The 15,556-nt window shown below is 39.7% G+C and overlaps 1 protein-coding gene across 2 annotated transcripts in view; it reads left to right on the forward strand.

The window, feature by feature from the left end:
- The window catches only part of EFCAB2 (EF-hand calcium binding domain 2), a 31,590-nt gene extending 28,366 nt beyond the window's left edge, over positions 1-3,224 (forward strand). For both annotated transcript variants that reach the window (XM_051783363.1, XM_051783365.1), the window contains 4 exons: positions 57-148; positions 1,799-1,841; positions 1,942-2,008; positions 2,970-3,224. In XM_051783363.1, the coding sequence (XP_051639323.1) occupies positions 57-148; positions 1,799-1,841; positions 1,942-2,008; positions 2,970-3,106 (339 nt within the window). In that variant the 3' untranslated portion in view covers positions 3,107-3,224. The remainder of the gene's footprint in view (positions 1-56; positions 149-1,798; positions 1,842-1,941; positions 2,009-2,969) is intronic.
- The last annotated feature ends 12,332 nt before the right edge of the window (positions 3,225-15,556 follow it).

Genomic DNA, 15,556 nt, shown 5'->3' on the forward strand with positions numbered 1-15,556 from the left:
CTGTATCAGTTTGCTAATGAGCCATATACACGGCGATACTTAAGTTTTGTTTTTAGTTAGTAGAAGAAGAAGCAGATGAAGAAGCAACCAGATTCATTCATATGGAAAAATTTCTTCCAGTGATGACAAAAGTACTACTTGACAGAAGGTAATGGAAAGTGAATTTTATGTATCTGTACTTTATTCCATATTGACAGGGTTGATTCTGAATAAATATATCTGCAGAAATTTTATATAACTGGAAGAAGTACAGATTTTATTTGTCATTTAAGATCAGTTTACATTAGCTAGATATTGTTTCAAAATTACTTTGTCTACATAAAATTGTGTTTTACTGATGATATAAATAATACCAGTTTATAATCATGAACTGTGATAACATGTAGCTTTTGTGTTTTCAATGGGAATCAGAATTAACTTGCTATTCAACATGTTTTGTGTATCTCTAAAATGTTTCATATGCAAATTAAGGTCATAACTATTACTTTCTCTGAACATATGGGTCACAGTTACTGAGAAGCACAGTCTGTTACAGTGTATTTTAAATAAGTTGTGTAAACCAGCTTCATATTCATGTCTCAAAGTGACAGCCAGGTACAGCTGAATGTATACAACTAGCACTCTAAAAGACTGCTGATCTAAAAGTCTCAAACAAAACCACTGTTCATTATACTAAGGTGCATGGAAGTCTTTGCATGTACACAGGAACTTGTGCTATTTTGACATTTACACTAAAGCAAGATTACTTACAGCAAGATTAATTTCCTTTTAATGATGGTAGTCAAGGCTTCTGAAAAACTCTGTCTTGTCCAATACCGAGAAGTTATTTTGCACACAGAGAGCCTTTGGTAGGAGGGTGTTCTAGACATGAAATATCTGCGGCTTCACACTGATGTTCAGCCTTTCACACAGTGATGCCTTGCTGCTCTGGGCTCTCTTCTCCTCCACAACCTCTCCACAAAAACATACACACACACAAAAAAACACAAAACCCTACATGCTTTCCCCAGGCTAGTTCAGGCTTGTCAAGACCCACTTTATCTTTTGGGGCACTCTGTCCATGGTTCACTTATCCAAGGGTACATGAGATTTGGATCATAAAAAACAAGACTACTACTTAGAACATTTGATTTTTAGATAGTAAAAGACTGAGGTGGGTCTGGGCAAAGCAATCAAGCACTTAGAATCTCCCTGGATTCAGCTCCTTCTATTTAGTATTCTGGGGGGTTGGTGAGAGTCTGTTGGGATACGGAAGCTCTCCTTTGCTACACAGAGCTTCTTTTCCATCTCTGAAATCAAGCACGCATATGCATGCACGCATGTGCCCAGTTCTCCCATCTCTCTGAAATTGTTAGTGACAGACCTTTTCTTTTAAAGCTACCAGCCTCCTTTGCTCATCATCAGCTCATTAGACTGCCCAAGTCCCACAGGTGATCTGTTGCCTAGCTACCAGTGTAACTGGACAAAACTTTGTTTTCTTGGTTTGGCCATCTTCTGTGCAGTGCATTGGCTGTGTGAGTGATTCAGCTGTTACTGACTCCTGCTAACCCACTCAGCCAGCCCAGACATGCAGAAGCCATTCATCTGGCTCCTCAGCACAAGGGAAGTTAAACAGTAGTACAACAAAAGACAAAAGAGTTAAATACATGGACAGTTCCAAAAAGTCAGGCTCCAATTAAATGTTTGATAGAAAAACTTAATAAGTTGTCATAGAAAGGAAGTTTTCCTTTTCCTCATGTTTTGTTCTTTCAGAACACTGGCAAACAGTAACTTAACTTTTCTGATTCAATGGTTTCAGCTACTGGCCTATTCGAGAAGATGTTCTTCTACATGCATTTGAGGTCTGTAACTAAATATTCAAGTACCTAATTGTTTGGAAGAAGTTGCTGCTTCTTGATACAATATGGTTAAAACAACAAGTTTTATTCTTTTTCTTTAAAGGCTTTGGATGAGAATAAATGTGGATATATTACTAAAGAGGACCTGGTCAAATATTTGACTGAAGAAGGTAACATGACTTCTGTAATATCAGTATTTAAGTAAAAAGCATTACAATTATATATGGCACCTTGAGGTCCTTAGTCTGTGTGCCAAAATCTGCGGTTTTTGTCTTCAAACAATACTGTTAATGTGATGAGTGGCTGCAGACTAGGACATTTCACTGGTGAATAATGCAGGGAAAAACATTTATCTGCCTGCTTACAGACATTATAAGATAGATATGACGATGATGATTAATTCAGTCATACCTGGATATGTTATGATTCTGTGCACATCTCTGTGCTTACTAAGGATGCGACTCTTTTTCTGTCCTTCTGTAAAATTGTAGCTTAGATTTCCAGATGTTTCAGGTAGTTTCAGTGCTCATTCATTCCTCCATTATCTTGATCTTAATTCTAGAGCCGTACACAAACCAAGAGATTCAAGGGCAAGATTTAAGTTGTACATCCTGTAATCCTCAATATCCCTTGAAGAGCCTGCTTTTCTTGCATGGCTGACTCATGCATGCCTGCCTCAAGTACAAAACCTCAGATGGTAACCTAGTTCTCAGAGAGGGATGATGTGGGCCACAAGCTCCTACAAGAGAAAAATCAGAAGTCTTTCATGATGTAAATACAAGTGCAAGGATAGCCAAATGACAGATAATAATAATATACACATTAGAAAAATTCCTTCTGACAAAAATGGTTGTTTCAAAATCCCTGTGGCAGAGAGGAACAGGGTGTTCTGGAGCCTGTGAACTAGAAGATCAGAAGATCCAGATCCTTTGCCTCCTTTTCCTTAGACTGGCTCACTTGGTGTGCAGGACTTACACTGGCAAAAGTGAAGGAATCAGATCCTTAGTTTTCCTCCTTTTCTTCTCTGTGTGAGAACCAAAAGGAGATTCTTTCAAGGGAAAAGCAGTATAATTTGCCAATCCTGGAAAGAATACTTACCAAAACAAAGTGTTATTCTCTGCTGTCTTTCAGGTGAGCCCTTTACTGAGGAAGAAATGGAGGAAATGCTCTCCATTGCTCTAGATCCAGAAACAGATACTCTTCACTACAGAGACTACCTTTCAAAGTTGGTAGTAGATGAAACTAAGATCTTCCCCTTTCATGTTTGAGATGCCTTTTGGTAGCAAGAGTGAGCTTGGCACATAGTTGAAATATGTATTTTAAAGTATAACAAATCTCAGCTTGTGACTTGCTGCTTAGAATTAAAATAAAATCTGTGAAGTTATATTTCCTTGGGTTCTTTGTGTATATATATATATATATATATATATATATATATATATATGTATGTATAAAAAATATATTCACACCTGGAAAAAGAGCTCTTGACAGAAATACTGTGTAAGGTCTGGAAAAGAAATCATGGAATTTGGTTGGAAAATAACAGGACAAATAATGTTAATGGAGTCAAGAAATTACTTTACAATTGCTTTTGAAAAACTAACGGAAAATGAGACCCCTGGAAGCAGGTAACAAGTGGGTGAGTATCTTAAGATGACTAATACTAGTAAGATAAAGCTTTTATATTTAAATGTAATCCTTGTTTGTGTTTAGCTAGTCAGGCACCAGGTAGGGTACACCTTTTGAAATAATATAATAGATCAAATAAGCTGTCTATTTCTTGTGGTTTTCAAATATTTTTGTTTTGTTTACCATAAGCAATTGAACTGGACCAGTTAGTTCCATTTTATATTACTAACCTACTGACATATGCTTCCATATTTTTTCCTTCCATTTTAAACACACAGGTAAGACTCCAACCATTGCCATAGTCAAGTTTACAGACAAAGTAATCCTTGAGAACGCTTCTGTTACTATAGGCAATAAACAGTTCCCCTTTCATAACCAGTTTGAAAGTCAGTAATTTCAAGTTTTCAGAACTTAGGATCACAGGACGGGAATTTGATTTTCATAAACTGATGAAGCACTATTTTTTGAAAGATGTTACTGTAGAATAGGTGTCTCAGCTTTCCTTGCTAGCAGACCACAACAGACCTCACAGCTCTTCTCATTTCTAGTTTAATAATTTTCTTGGCTGTTACTGTACTGCTCATCCTTAACTTGAGTTCAAGTTCCTTCCCCTCGAGTTCTTGCCTTGTACATCATCTTCTAACAAGTGGCCAGCAGTCGCCCTCAATTGATGAGGTCTCAGTTTGTAGAAGATTCGGTGGTCTGGTCCTCAAGGGCACCATCTTGCACTTTGTACTCCACACCTTCCACCCCATTTGTTTTTCTGCTCTTTGTCAAGTTTGCTTTCCTCATGTACTGTGTCCTACCACCCCTCTGTCTTAACTGCATATCCCAGCTCTGTGTCATCCACAGACCCACAGCTGATGAAATCTGGGGAAGACTGACACACAGAGGCACTGAGTGCCTTACCCCTGTCATGCCCTTCTAGTGGCAGAGCTGAGAACAGAGACAGGACTCCTCCTCATGTCAGGAGGACATGCTTTACCTGTTTGTTTCCCTTGAGCTGGAAGCTCAGACAAGTTGTTTTCATGTACAGCTGCAAGGGAGCTGCTGTGCTTCACAAAGAAGAGAATGATCTAAATGTGGTGATGGAAGCAGTCTGAAACAGACCATTTTTTAATTCAGTTTTTGCTTCTCTAACCCAAGTTGTCTTTCACTGATATTTTCTTAAACAGCAGGGCAACGAAGAGTTAATGCAGGTAGACAACATTTGCCTAGTTCTAAGCTGGGTTTCCATCTGGGAAACACTGTTGCACTGGTCCAAAGACTCTGCAATGCACTCTGATTAACACATTTACTGTGTTTCACTTCATTGTCAGAAAGAATGAGAAACAAAGGCAGTCATTGGGTGTTATACTGGTTGAAGATACAAGTTTTTGAAGATTAAAGCAAGAGCAATGAAGACCCGTTAAGAAAAACATTTATTAGGCTTATTCAGGCTCTCTTAGAAAGCTGAAATTATTTTCCCTAGATGAATTCTTTTTCCATTTGATATACAGTGTGTTATACTGGATTTCTGACCCAGCTGGTGGGAGTACAAGTTTCATTCGTATTCTGCAGTCTTTGAGTCCTTGTCAGCCTCATCTGTGATGTCAAGCAGGAAGATGCTAATTTTGGGATGTCATCTCCTAGCTCCCAGTGCTCCACAGAGACCACAATTCGTTTCTAGTGGTGCTGCCCCAGAGGCCACCTCAGCTGATGCTGTGTCAAATCAGGATGTCCATCTATAACACAGTTACAATTCATAGTGCAGATAGGTTCTTAACATACATCCTTTTATGATATATATTTTTTTTAACCTACAGTCCTCAAATGCAAGGGAAGAGGGTAATCTGGCAAATGATTGTGTCTGAATTTATCATCTAACATCTCCTCCAGCCTCGTCTTCTTATATCTGTCCTCAAGAAAGATATGTGCAAACATGACAGACAAAAGCAAGTTGCAGTCTTCCCTTTGTGCATAAGCAAGCAAATTCCATTGCCTAGAGAGTTTCCAAACTGGAGGTGAAAGAATTGTCAAGAATCAATCTCAGACTCTAGGATCCTAAAAGCTGAGAGCTCCCTGCCAGCTAGGATCACACAGCAGTGATCTGACCAGCTCATGAAGGGGCTGCCCCACAGGGCACCCCAGAGGCAGCTGCGCAGTGGCCACACATGACTATCCCCTTGCCTGTGTCTTTCATGACTTGCCAGCCCATGCTGTGCCCACCCATTTCCCCATGGTGGTGGTAGGCTGCATAAGGGGACTCTTCAAAACTCCCTGGGGTGGGTTCTCTGAGTGCCCTGCATCTCTGTGCTCACTGGGGATGAGCAGGGACCCATACGCTAGGGGAAAGTAGAGGAGACTTAGGGAACCATTTTGCTGTAGCTAAAACCCCTCTTCGTTTCCATATTTGAAGGGAAAAATATGTTACTTTGTCCTCTTCTTTGAGGTGGACAAATTGAACTGCTGAGTGGTCTTGAGCTATCTCTTGCTACATGCCTCTCCTTGCTGGCTGTTTTGCCTCTTCCCTCAAGATCAGGAACAAAGATAAGGAATTGGATCACAAGGAGAAGTCTAGGGAGGAACCAGCCTAGCACCTGGATTAAATCCACACAGGGAAGTAGAGCCAAGGCTTTGAAGAAACTGGGGAAGTCAGAGGGTTTTTGACCTTGTCGAAGGAGGGAGAGGGAAGGGAACTCATTATCCAGATGTAAAAAAGAAAACAAAAGCAAAAGAAGAAATCAAAGAAGCAAACACTGGAAACCATCTACAAGTACAACTGAATCAGCAGACTGTTTACATCACTGCTGTGAGTTGTAGGCTGGACAAGACTTGTTTAAAACTTCAAGTAGGTTCAGCTGTATCAGGGCTGGTATATAGTGGATAGTGGAGACCTTCTCCTCCATCTTACTGATACGGAGGAGAAATTCATCCAGCTGCTAAACTTGTACTTGGGAGTCCCATTGCTTGTATTCCAGGTAATACATTGCTTTTTATGTTTCCTTCATCAGCTTTGAAGTTGCTTCTTCAAAACAGTTGTCTGTCTGCTAGTGACAGTCCCATATATATGCACACCTGAAGACTTCAGTATTTTACCACTGCATTGTGTACCAACATGGTATTTACAGTTCTTTTAGACTCTCCACTGACTGTGGGCACAAGCAGAAGTTGCAGGACTTCCACCACCAAAACGCTAAAGGGCCAGCATGAGACCTGGGGCTCCAAGAAAAAAGTGGGCTGTTCACCTGTGCATCTCCACTCATGTTATCACAGAGGTAAGAGCCTCTAAAATGTTCAGGCTCTTACCTCTATTCAGGGAAAAAGAATTTGCTATATTTTTTTCCTTCTTTCTGTTGTTTCAGTCTGTCTTTTCTCCTGGTTCTCTTATACGTTGTTTCATTAATCCAGTTGCATGATAGCCTGTGAGGACTGAAAATGCAGGAGAGTTTTGCTCTGCTCCACACTGCTGATGCCCGGCTGCTTGCTCTGACAGCTGCCCATATCCCATGCCTGGATCTAGACTTGTTGCCACTGAAATCAGCACTGGCAAAACACTCATCACAGGTAAGGGGGAGAAGTGGCTGGGGATGTTGGAGTTGAGCCAAGGCTGTGATAGGCATGGGAAGGTATGATTTTTTAAGTCCTGTAATACACTGTTATCATTGTGTGAAAGGAGTAGTGTAGTCTTGACAATAAGGCACGAGGTTGGCAGGTTCATTCTAGACTTTGTGAGAGGTATTGGTAAGTCACATAGTCTCTCCCTAGCTGAACTTTCCATCTAAAAAGTCAGTGTAATTATAAGGAATGGGAGACAGGGAGTATCTGTCTTGCCTACCTGGACTGTCGACTTTTTGTATTGCTAATTCTGATGTTTGCACAGTGTCTGGTACTATGATGTTCTGATCGAAATCAGTACCTACAGACCTCCCTGTCACATAATTAATAAAGGTCTCAGCCTTCAAGTCTTTTGTTCCAGACTGTACATTCAGCTCACAACTTCTAAACAGGTCAGTCTACTGCAAGTATGTTTGTTTTTCACTGAACACTGCTCTATTTCATAGAGTCTCATGGCATGATAGGTTTGACTGTAAAACTAACTACTGAAACATCTGGTCTTATTATTGGAGATTTTTTGGGCAGGTCAGTACTAGGCATGGGGACTATGGTGATTTAAAAGCTCAATAAAGATGTAGGTTGAAACAAAGCAGATTCTCCCGTTCAACCTATTTTGAATCCCTGGGGCTACTATTAGGCTTAGTGTAGTTCTGAAAGCCAAGAAAGTGTTACTCATTATGCTCAAAAGATTGATCACAGTATTTATGTCCTGAGGCTCAAATCCTGAAGTCCTTATTCAGACAGAACTCCCATTGACTTCAAAGGGAGTTCTGTCTGCAGAAGAGCTTCAGAAATAGTGATGCACTGGCTCACAAGGCACTGTAAAAACCTGTTAGTGTTTTTAATGAAGCCTCATCTGTGGAGGATCTAACAGAGATATGCAACCAGCAAGCAACTTGTGTCATTGAAATGCCCAAAACTGTAAAACTGTGGCCACAAGGAGTTAATTGTTTTCTATAGCAACGCAAACAAGAGTCAGTGAGAGTCAGCAGTCAGAACTTCTACATATTGTTCAGAGCACAAAAAGTAAAATCTAGGGATGCTACTGCATGGAAATGTAAAGTCAACTCTTCCTGCTGTTACCCTGGAAGCACTGCAGCCTTAAAAACACACACATGTTGCATCTGTGATTTCATATACTATACCTGTTCCTTTTATCCTGGACTCTGTTTCTTTTAGAAGCCTTTTAGAAGAGGCTTCCCTGCTGCAAATACCTGCCTAAATGATAGCTTGAAAGAAAACAGTTTGAAATAAGATATTTCATGTAGAGGAAAGCCTTTGAATATTTGCTGTCAACAGCAGTCTCTTTCCTGCCAAGACAACAGCTTCCCCCAGTGCAGAATGGGTCCTAAGATGGCCTTATGTTGCCAGCCATGTCTTCCCCTAGACACCACTCTAGTGATGAAAATAACCAGATTGGAGTTCTAAGGTTTTCTACAGGTGTGATTTTGGAGCTGATAATGCAAGAATTTGAAGCTCTCTGAGATCTTCCGTATTTGCAAGTGATCCGAGTTTTCTGCATTACAATAAATTTTACAGTAATGGAATGTTAAGGATGTATTATGGTCCAGATGGAAAGTAGCAAAGACTGAAATTTAGCTTCATTTTAATCCATAATAACGCAGCCAAGAAAAACTCAGTAGTGCAACTTTAAGGACAACTTCCTTGGAACACCTTTTTGCATGGTAAAGTTGTACTCAATATTGCAGAGATAAAACTAAAAAAAAAACCCTACTGTAGCCACTTTTGGTCTGCAGTCGTTGCCTTCAGAAGCAATGCCATTCTTCAGAGCTCCCCAAATACAGAGGGGCATGGAAATTCAGCTCAAATTTAATGGAAAACTGAGAATCTGTCTCTAGTTCTTTGGGTATTGTCAAGGTTGTAGAGATAGTTTGTTATGCTAAATATGATGTTCTACCATCTTTGAGATCAGTAGGGGAGAACTTTCTGTAGGAATTTGTATGACCAGGAGTGGGAAGAAGACCACTCTAAATACAGGGCCCTTGACTGATTCCAACAAAGAAAAAAGGAAAGAAAGAAGGAAAGAAGAAAAGAAGGCAAGAAAAAAGGCAAGAGGGAAGGAAAGAAGGAAAGAGGGAAAGAAAGAAAAGAAGAGCGAGAGAGAGAAAGAGAGGAAGGAAGAGAGACAGAGAAAGAGAAAGAAAGAGAGAGAAAGAAAGAGAAAAAGAAAGAGAAAGAAAGATAAAGAGAGAAAGAAAGAAAAAGAGAGAGAAAGAAAGAAAGAAAGATAGAAAAAAGAGAGCAAAAGAAAAAGAAAGAAAGAAAGAAAGAAAAAAAAATAAGAGCTCCACCAGAGCCACAGTTTGTTGACTTTCAAATGTTGTAAGACATGCCTATTTGCTTAGGATAGCTATTATTCAGTTTACAGAGGCTGGCCTGAGCCTGAGGTTCAGCTGTGTTAATGCAGTTTGAAAACAAAACATTGCTAGTCTCCTCTGGCACCTCCTCATTGGGAGGCACAATGCAGTTCTGCTCTCTTTCACCTTTTATTACAGTAGCCCTCTGAAGCTCAAATCAGGAAGAGTGTGTGCTCTAAAAAAACCCCCAACTATCTAATCTAAGAACATCTATCATGAGAAGCAGGGGACACACAGCAAAAAACCAGTTACATACTCTTTTTATAGCTATTTAATTACAGTGTTTTACAGTTTATATAAATAAGCTGTGAGTTTCCTCTGCTGTTCTTTTGCCAAGACAGGTTTCTTTTTGATGTCATGCCAGAGTACATATCCTGAAAGCATCTATAGAAATGCACTGGAAACAGAGGTAAAAGAAAGAAAGAATGTAAGCATTAGTTTTACAGGAATGTGAAAAAAGAGGTTCTTCCTCTTATTTCCTATTAGCATGTGCAGTTGGGTTTTCAGGAAGGTGTTCTCACAAAAATCTTGTGGCTCCCGTGGGTAGAACTGAGTGGCCATGAAGAAAGGCAGTACGTGGAAATGTGTCCTTTGGATTTTCTCATATAAAGGGCTGAAACTTCTTTTTCCATCTTTAAAACCATAAAGGGATGCAATGTCTTTTGGCAATATGAAATGTGCTTGTTGGTGACATCTCTGCTTTCCTCTTCAGAAATGTACCACCTCTTCAGCATAATATAGTGGATTAGTTGGAGCAGGGTATCTTTCCCCATAACTTAGTCTTTAAAACAGCTAAATGAACAGCAGAGACAGTAACAGACACTGCAAAGTTTAAAAAATAAAAAAGGTAAGAGATAAATCTCTTCATATGGATTTTTCTAATTGCCAAGGGTGTGTGTTCTATCTGGCAGAGATGATTTAGCAATACCCACCAAGAGGATGAGTTCAAGTGTCAGAAAGGAGTAATGATAACTCTTCTTTTGGATAGGTTGTCAGAATTTTAACAAGCACCATCAACTTTCTCTGTAGCATTCTTATTTCCAGAATCTGGCCACTTGGCGTTGGGGGGAAAGGACAATTTAAATATTCTGAGAATAGTCTATACCCACAGATATTAGTGCCTAATTGTGGAAGAACACAGTTTCTATGTAAGCCATGCTAGCTGGCCTTCAATAGCCAGAAACTGTTGCTCCAATGGGAGGCAATGTCAGCTGGAAACATACAGCTATAAAATGAAGAGAAAGTCTGTTCTTCTGTTTCCTCGGTTTAACACAGAAGTTGAACATCATTGCTCACTCCCTGCCTGTTCTCACTGGAGAAGCAAAGGCTTTACAGTGATACAGTCACAAGGGGAAATGCTGAACAATAAACTGCAGACATTTGGGACAAACATAGAATTACAAAAGATTACCTCCAAGTAGAGATGTTGAACCCATACGCCTTTTACATGCAATGTTCATACCAAGATAGCTAATGTCAATTGTGCTATTATATGCTTACAAAAAGGTGAGCTCAGGAAACACATTTGAATTCACAGAAAAAATACACAAATCAAGATGGAAAGTAAAGTCCCATTCAGTGACCAGGGCTTGCCAAACTCAGTTCCTACAAAATGGGAAGAACCAAAAACTGCATTCAAAGACTGAGAGACACAGTGAAACAGTGGCTGACTGGGCTAATATGACAACTTCAGGAGATAAATAACCATGGAAACCTCAGTAAAATGAATGCATCTTCAATGAAATTAAGCAGAGAGAGGAAGAAGTGGTAACTGGAGAATCCTTCAGAGGCAAAAATACATGTATTTCCTTCCCCAGAGGTGCTTGTGATACAAACAGGTTTTATTTTTAAACAATGTATGTTCTCACTGGCATTTATGAGAAACTATTTGGTGCAAAGACTTCGTAATTTCTCTTTTATAGAGTTGCCACATTTCTGCATGTATGAAGGCCTTGATTTTAAAAGCTCTTGGACAAACTCATACTCAGTTTTCGTTTAAACAAGAAATAAGAAATAATCTGCCTTCCTCACTTCTGTCAATAGCTTCAAAAATAATAAACCCCATCGAAAAGTAAGTAGCTCTGGAAGACTACAGCATGCCTTTGTAATTCATATTTAATGTGTGCTATACTGTCCCTTGTTGGAAGCCAGCTTCTGATTGGTGCTATTCAAATATGATTTTTATTTCTATACTCAGTGGACCTCATATATTCATTTCTATACTCTATATACCTCATAGACTCAGTTTGGTCTATGAGGTACACTGTTAGAAACTGCATGTAAATAATGGTGGGGAAAAGACCAGCTCTCTGCATCAGCTAATGAATATGGCTCAGGGAGTAAGAGAAGAAACAATGCATTCACTACTGCTAAAATTTAACTATGTAACTTACCTTTCGGCAATAAAAATTCATAACAAGGACAATAAAAATGGCAACAGAGGAACATTTTCCCCCTTTCTCTATTGTTGTTTGTCTAGCACTCATGTGCACTGAGCCAAGACCAGCAAGTTCACTTTCCTTTTGTTATGCTCTGAACCAGATATAAACTGTAAGGTAAAACTCTTGCACTAAACTTCTGCTCTGTTGATGAAATCTTTAAGCCTTACAATATTTGTTTAAGAACAACAGATAAAATTCTGTTTGCAGGGCATTTTTCAGGTAGTGGGTGGACTAAATAAATTTGTTCAGAAATGACTGCCTTCAGTCCCTGCTGATCAATGAGCGTTCCTCTGAACAGCAACATTTACAAACCATCACTGTTCCCCATCTGGGGAGAAAGCCTTGCTCTGTCCCTTTATTGTCCCATGTCAAAGAAATTACATTAATGACAAGCTAAGTTGCAGAAAGTCACAATTGTCTCACTTAGGATTGTAAAAATAGAATAAACTCTCCACATTCATTCCCGCGTTACTACCAATAACATCATTAATCTACTACACCAATCCATAAGGGGATGGCTTTACTGTCTATTAAGTGTCCATCTCACAGAGATGGTACAGTTTGTCATTATCCTTGCCCCTCATACTGAGGGTATTTACCTCATACCTTGGCACAGATATGCCTCTGGAGATGCCAGGGAGGGGTCTCAAAATTCCCATCTCCCAGCTCTTCATCAGAGGGGCTCACAATTTACTTGATTATATATAGTCAGCAAAATCTGTATCTTCTGTGTTCCCATCATAGACTCTATTTTCATATAAATCTGAAGTCAACTGGTTATGTCCCCATATAGGGTCACTGTATGTTGAGAAGAAATCTGTCTCTTTGAAAAGTGTGTATAACTGGGCTACAAGTACTGTGTCTGATTTGTACAATTAAGTTCTTTCTGGCCCATTGATACCTGTACAGTTAAATGCATAATTAGGCTGTTCTGAAGGGACCTGTATACAATGTAGTAGAGGAAAAGTACCTACACAATTTTAGTTGTTGTATGTCTAATCAACATCAATGTGCACAAGTGCAAATTACAGGAACCATAAAACCATAAGGTGTTTAGCTTGGAGCCCAATCTAATGTGTTGTTGTAAAGTCTGTGCCTTGGAGTTTACTGGAGGCAAACCAGGGGAACACAGTTAACCTATCCAATTTCATGGTATTGTGTAGATCTCTCACTGTTCTAGAAACTGCAACTCTTAGTATTTCCTTTGAGTTCTCTGTGCCTATTTTGATTCTTGGAACGTGTCAGACATATGCTGCTGGGGAACAAATAGTGCCAAACTGCTTTCTCATCTTCTCCTACCTGTCCTCACACCATTGCATCCAAAACCCATAATTATTTCCTACACTGAAAGTTCAGGGAGCAAGCTGAGCTGCCTTCAGCAGTACTTAGCTGGGTCAAAAGTTCATATGGAAGAGCATACTTTGATTGCCACCTTCCTCCTCCTGGAGAGAATGCCTCATTCTGCAGTGTTTTGGTGGTGTCAATCAGCATACTTTGGATGCCTGCTACTTACGGAAATCTGTAGATTGGCCATGCGCTGCTACATGCACAGATTAGAAATTGTTTCCATTTTTGCAGAACAGTCCTTCAACTACTCATTAATTTGGGCTCCATGTTCCGCTTTCTTCCATGGTCTGTATTTGCCAATCTGGTCCATGGGTCAAAGGAAGTTATTTCTTTGTTAGCAGAGTTTGTTAAGATGGATTCTTCCCCTTACTGACATCTTCAAGACCCTGAAGAGAAGTTGAGACTGAGAAGGTAGCCTGGAACCTTTCTTGGAACAGATGTGATGTCAGAGTGCACCAGCAAACAAGTCTCATTAAGATGCCTCATCCTGGCACCAACTACTTGGCAGGTATCATGAATAAGAGAATGCAGGCCTGGTTAAAATTTAAAGAACTTCTTAACCTGGTTGAAGAAGGCATGCAGAAGAATTTTAGGATTAGTCTTGTGCTTCATGAAAAAAAAGTCTTTGCGGTTGTGATGTATGCAGGCTATCCTCATTTATCAAGACAAGAACTATAAGGTTCCTGCATTTTAAGGATTGCTATTATCAGTATTCCATGTGGCTAAATCTTGAAGAGCAATCATGAATATACAGGATGTTGAGTTTAGTTAGAAAACTAAATTCATTTATGTAATCCACTAAAACCCACCTCCTTGGCCTGCTTGGTCAAAGGAATGATTGACCATTATTCAAGACTGGTTTTACAGGACCATTGCTGGTAATGCTTATGAGACATATAAAATAAATATCTATAGATAAGTATCTATAATGATTTCTTGCTTCACTTCCTAAAGTTTTGGTATCTCCTTAGTAAGTCTGAATGCAACTCTAGTGACTAATTAACACCAGTTTTGTTTCACTAGTATGCTGTAAACAAAAAGAGCAACAAGCGTCCAGGCAGGCAGGCAGCCTTTAAACAGTTCAGCTTAGGAGGAGACACGGTTATTTTTCTTTCAACACAGAAAATGGTAAACACATACCTACTCAACCTTTGCCAGACTCCTGAATGTTATCAGGACCTTCACCTGAAGAAGCATACAAGATTGTAGCCTTCATTTTATTGCTATTTACATGGCAATTAGTAATCCTAAAGTCACCACATGGCCCAGGCTGCCCATTCTTTTCCAGATGGACTTGAATTATATGTAGCAATTTTTTTCTGCCTAGTTTCTCAGAGACTCATGCAACAAAGATTCTTCAACTCATGTGGACCCCCCATTTACTAGTTAGAATCTGAGCAGCTTCCTAAAACACTTCCTTAAAAGGTTCTAACCTTCCTTTTGAAGTCTATGAAAAATTGTGTCCAGTCAAGCATGTGAAAGAACATGAAGAACTGGACAAACCTGACATATACAGGAAAAAAGGTAAGTCAATTCATCTATACTTGCTAGACAAATATATTTGCATTCCCAATAGTTCTGAGAACCACCTTCATGAGACATCAAGGTGAGATCAGGGTGACTGTCTTGACAGGAGAACCCACGCAGGTTCTCCAAATGCTGTGTGGCATCTAATAGGAGAGTTTCAACTTTAGACATTTTTGACAATACTCTTACTGGTCCCTCTGGAGCTTTCTCCATACTTTTTAGCAACAAAAATGTTTTCTCTGTGATAAATTCTCAGCTTGAAGCCAAATAAGATGAAAATTCTTTGAATGATACAACCTTACACATATTTCTCCCTAGAGAGTGATCCTTGCATCAGCTGTCATCCCTACCCTGAGGCAGAGTGCAGCTTTTTTGAGGAAAAAAAGTCGGAACCACTGAACTTCTTTTTCTGTTTTAAGCAGGCCTAACATGCTACAGGAACACTCAGTTTTTCTTAAGATCTTCCACTCAACGGTACTGGTTCATTTATTTATTTGTGTGCAAACAACCCTAAAAGAACACACCTCCCAGGTTTGCAGTGTCTCCTCCAACTAGCAAAGCATCATCCTCACACAGACTAAAGTGTAAATAACATGGCAGCAACAACACCAGCCTCCCACTGCCAACAAGAACACAGATCAATACAAAATCACCAGATCCTTTGGGATCCAAAAGGCACCCTGTCCTCAGGTTGCCTCCCCAGCCCCACTTTGTTCCCATTAGCGGACAACAACAGCTGCTCCAAGCAGTGTGGAAGGGCTCCTGTACACATTCACAAATACAGGGATTTGCCATCTCC

The sequence above is a fragment of the Manacus candei genome, unplaced genomic scaffold (genome assembly GCF_025592945.1).
Source record: "Manacus candei isolate 608988 ecotype Guabito, Panama unplaced genomic scaffold, ASM2559294v1 h1tg000017l, whole genome shotgun sequence".
Classification (NCBI taxonomy): domain Eukaryota; kingdom Metazoa; phylum Chordata; class Aves; order Passeriformes; family Pipridae; genus Manacus; species Manacus candei.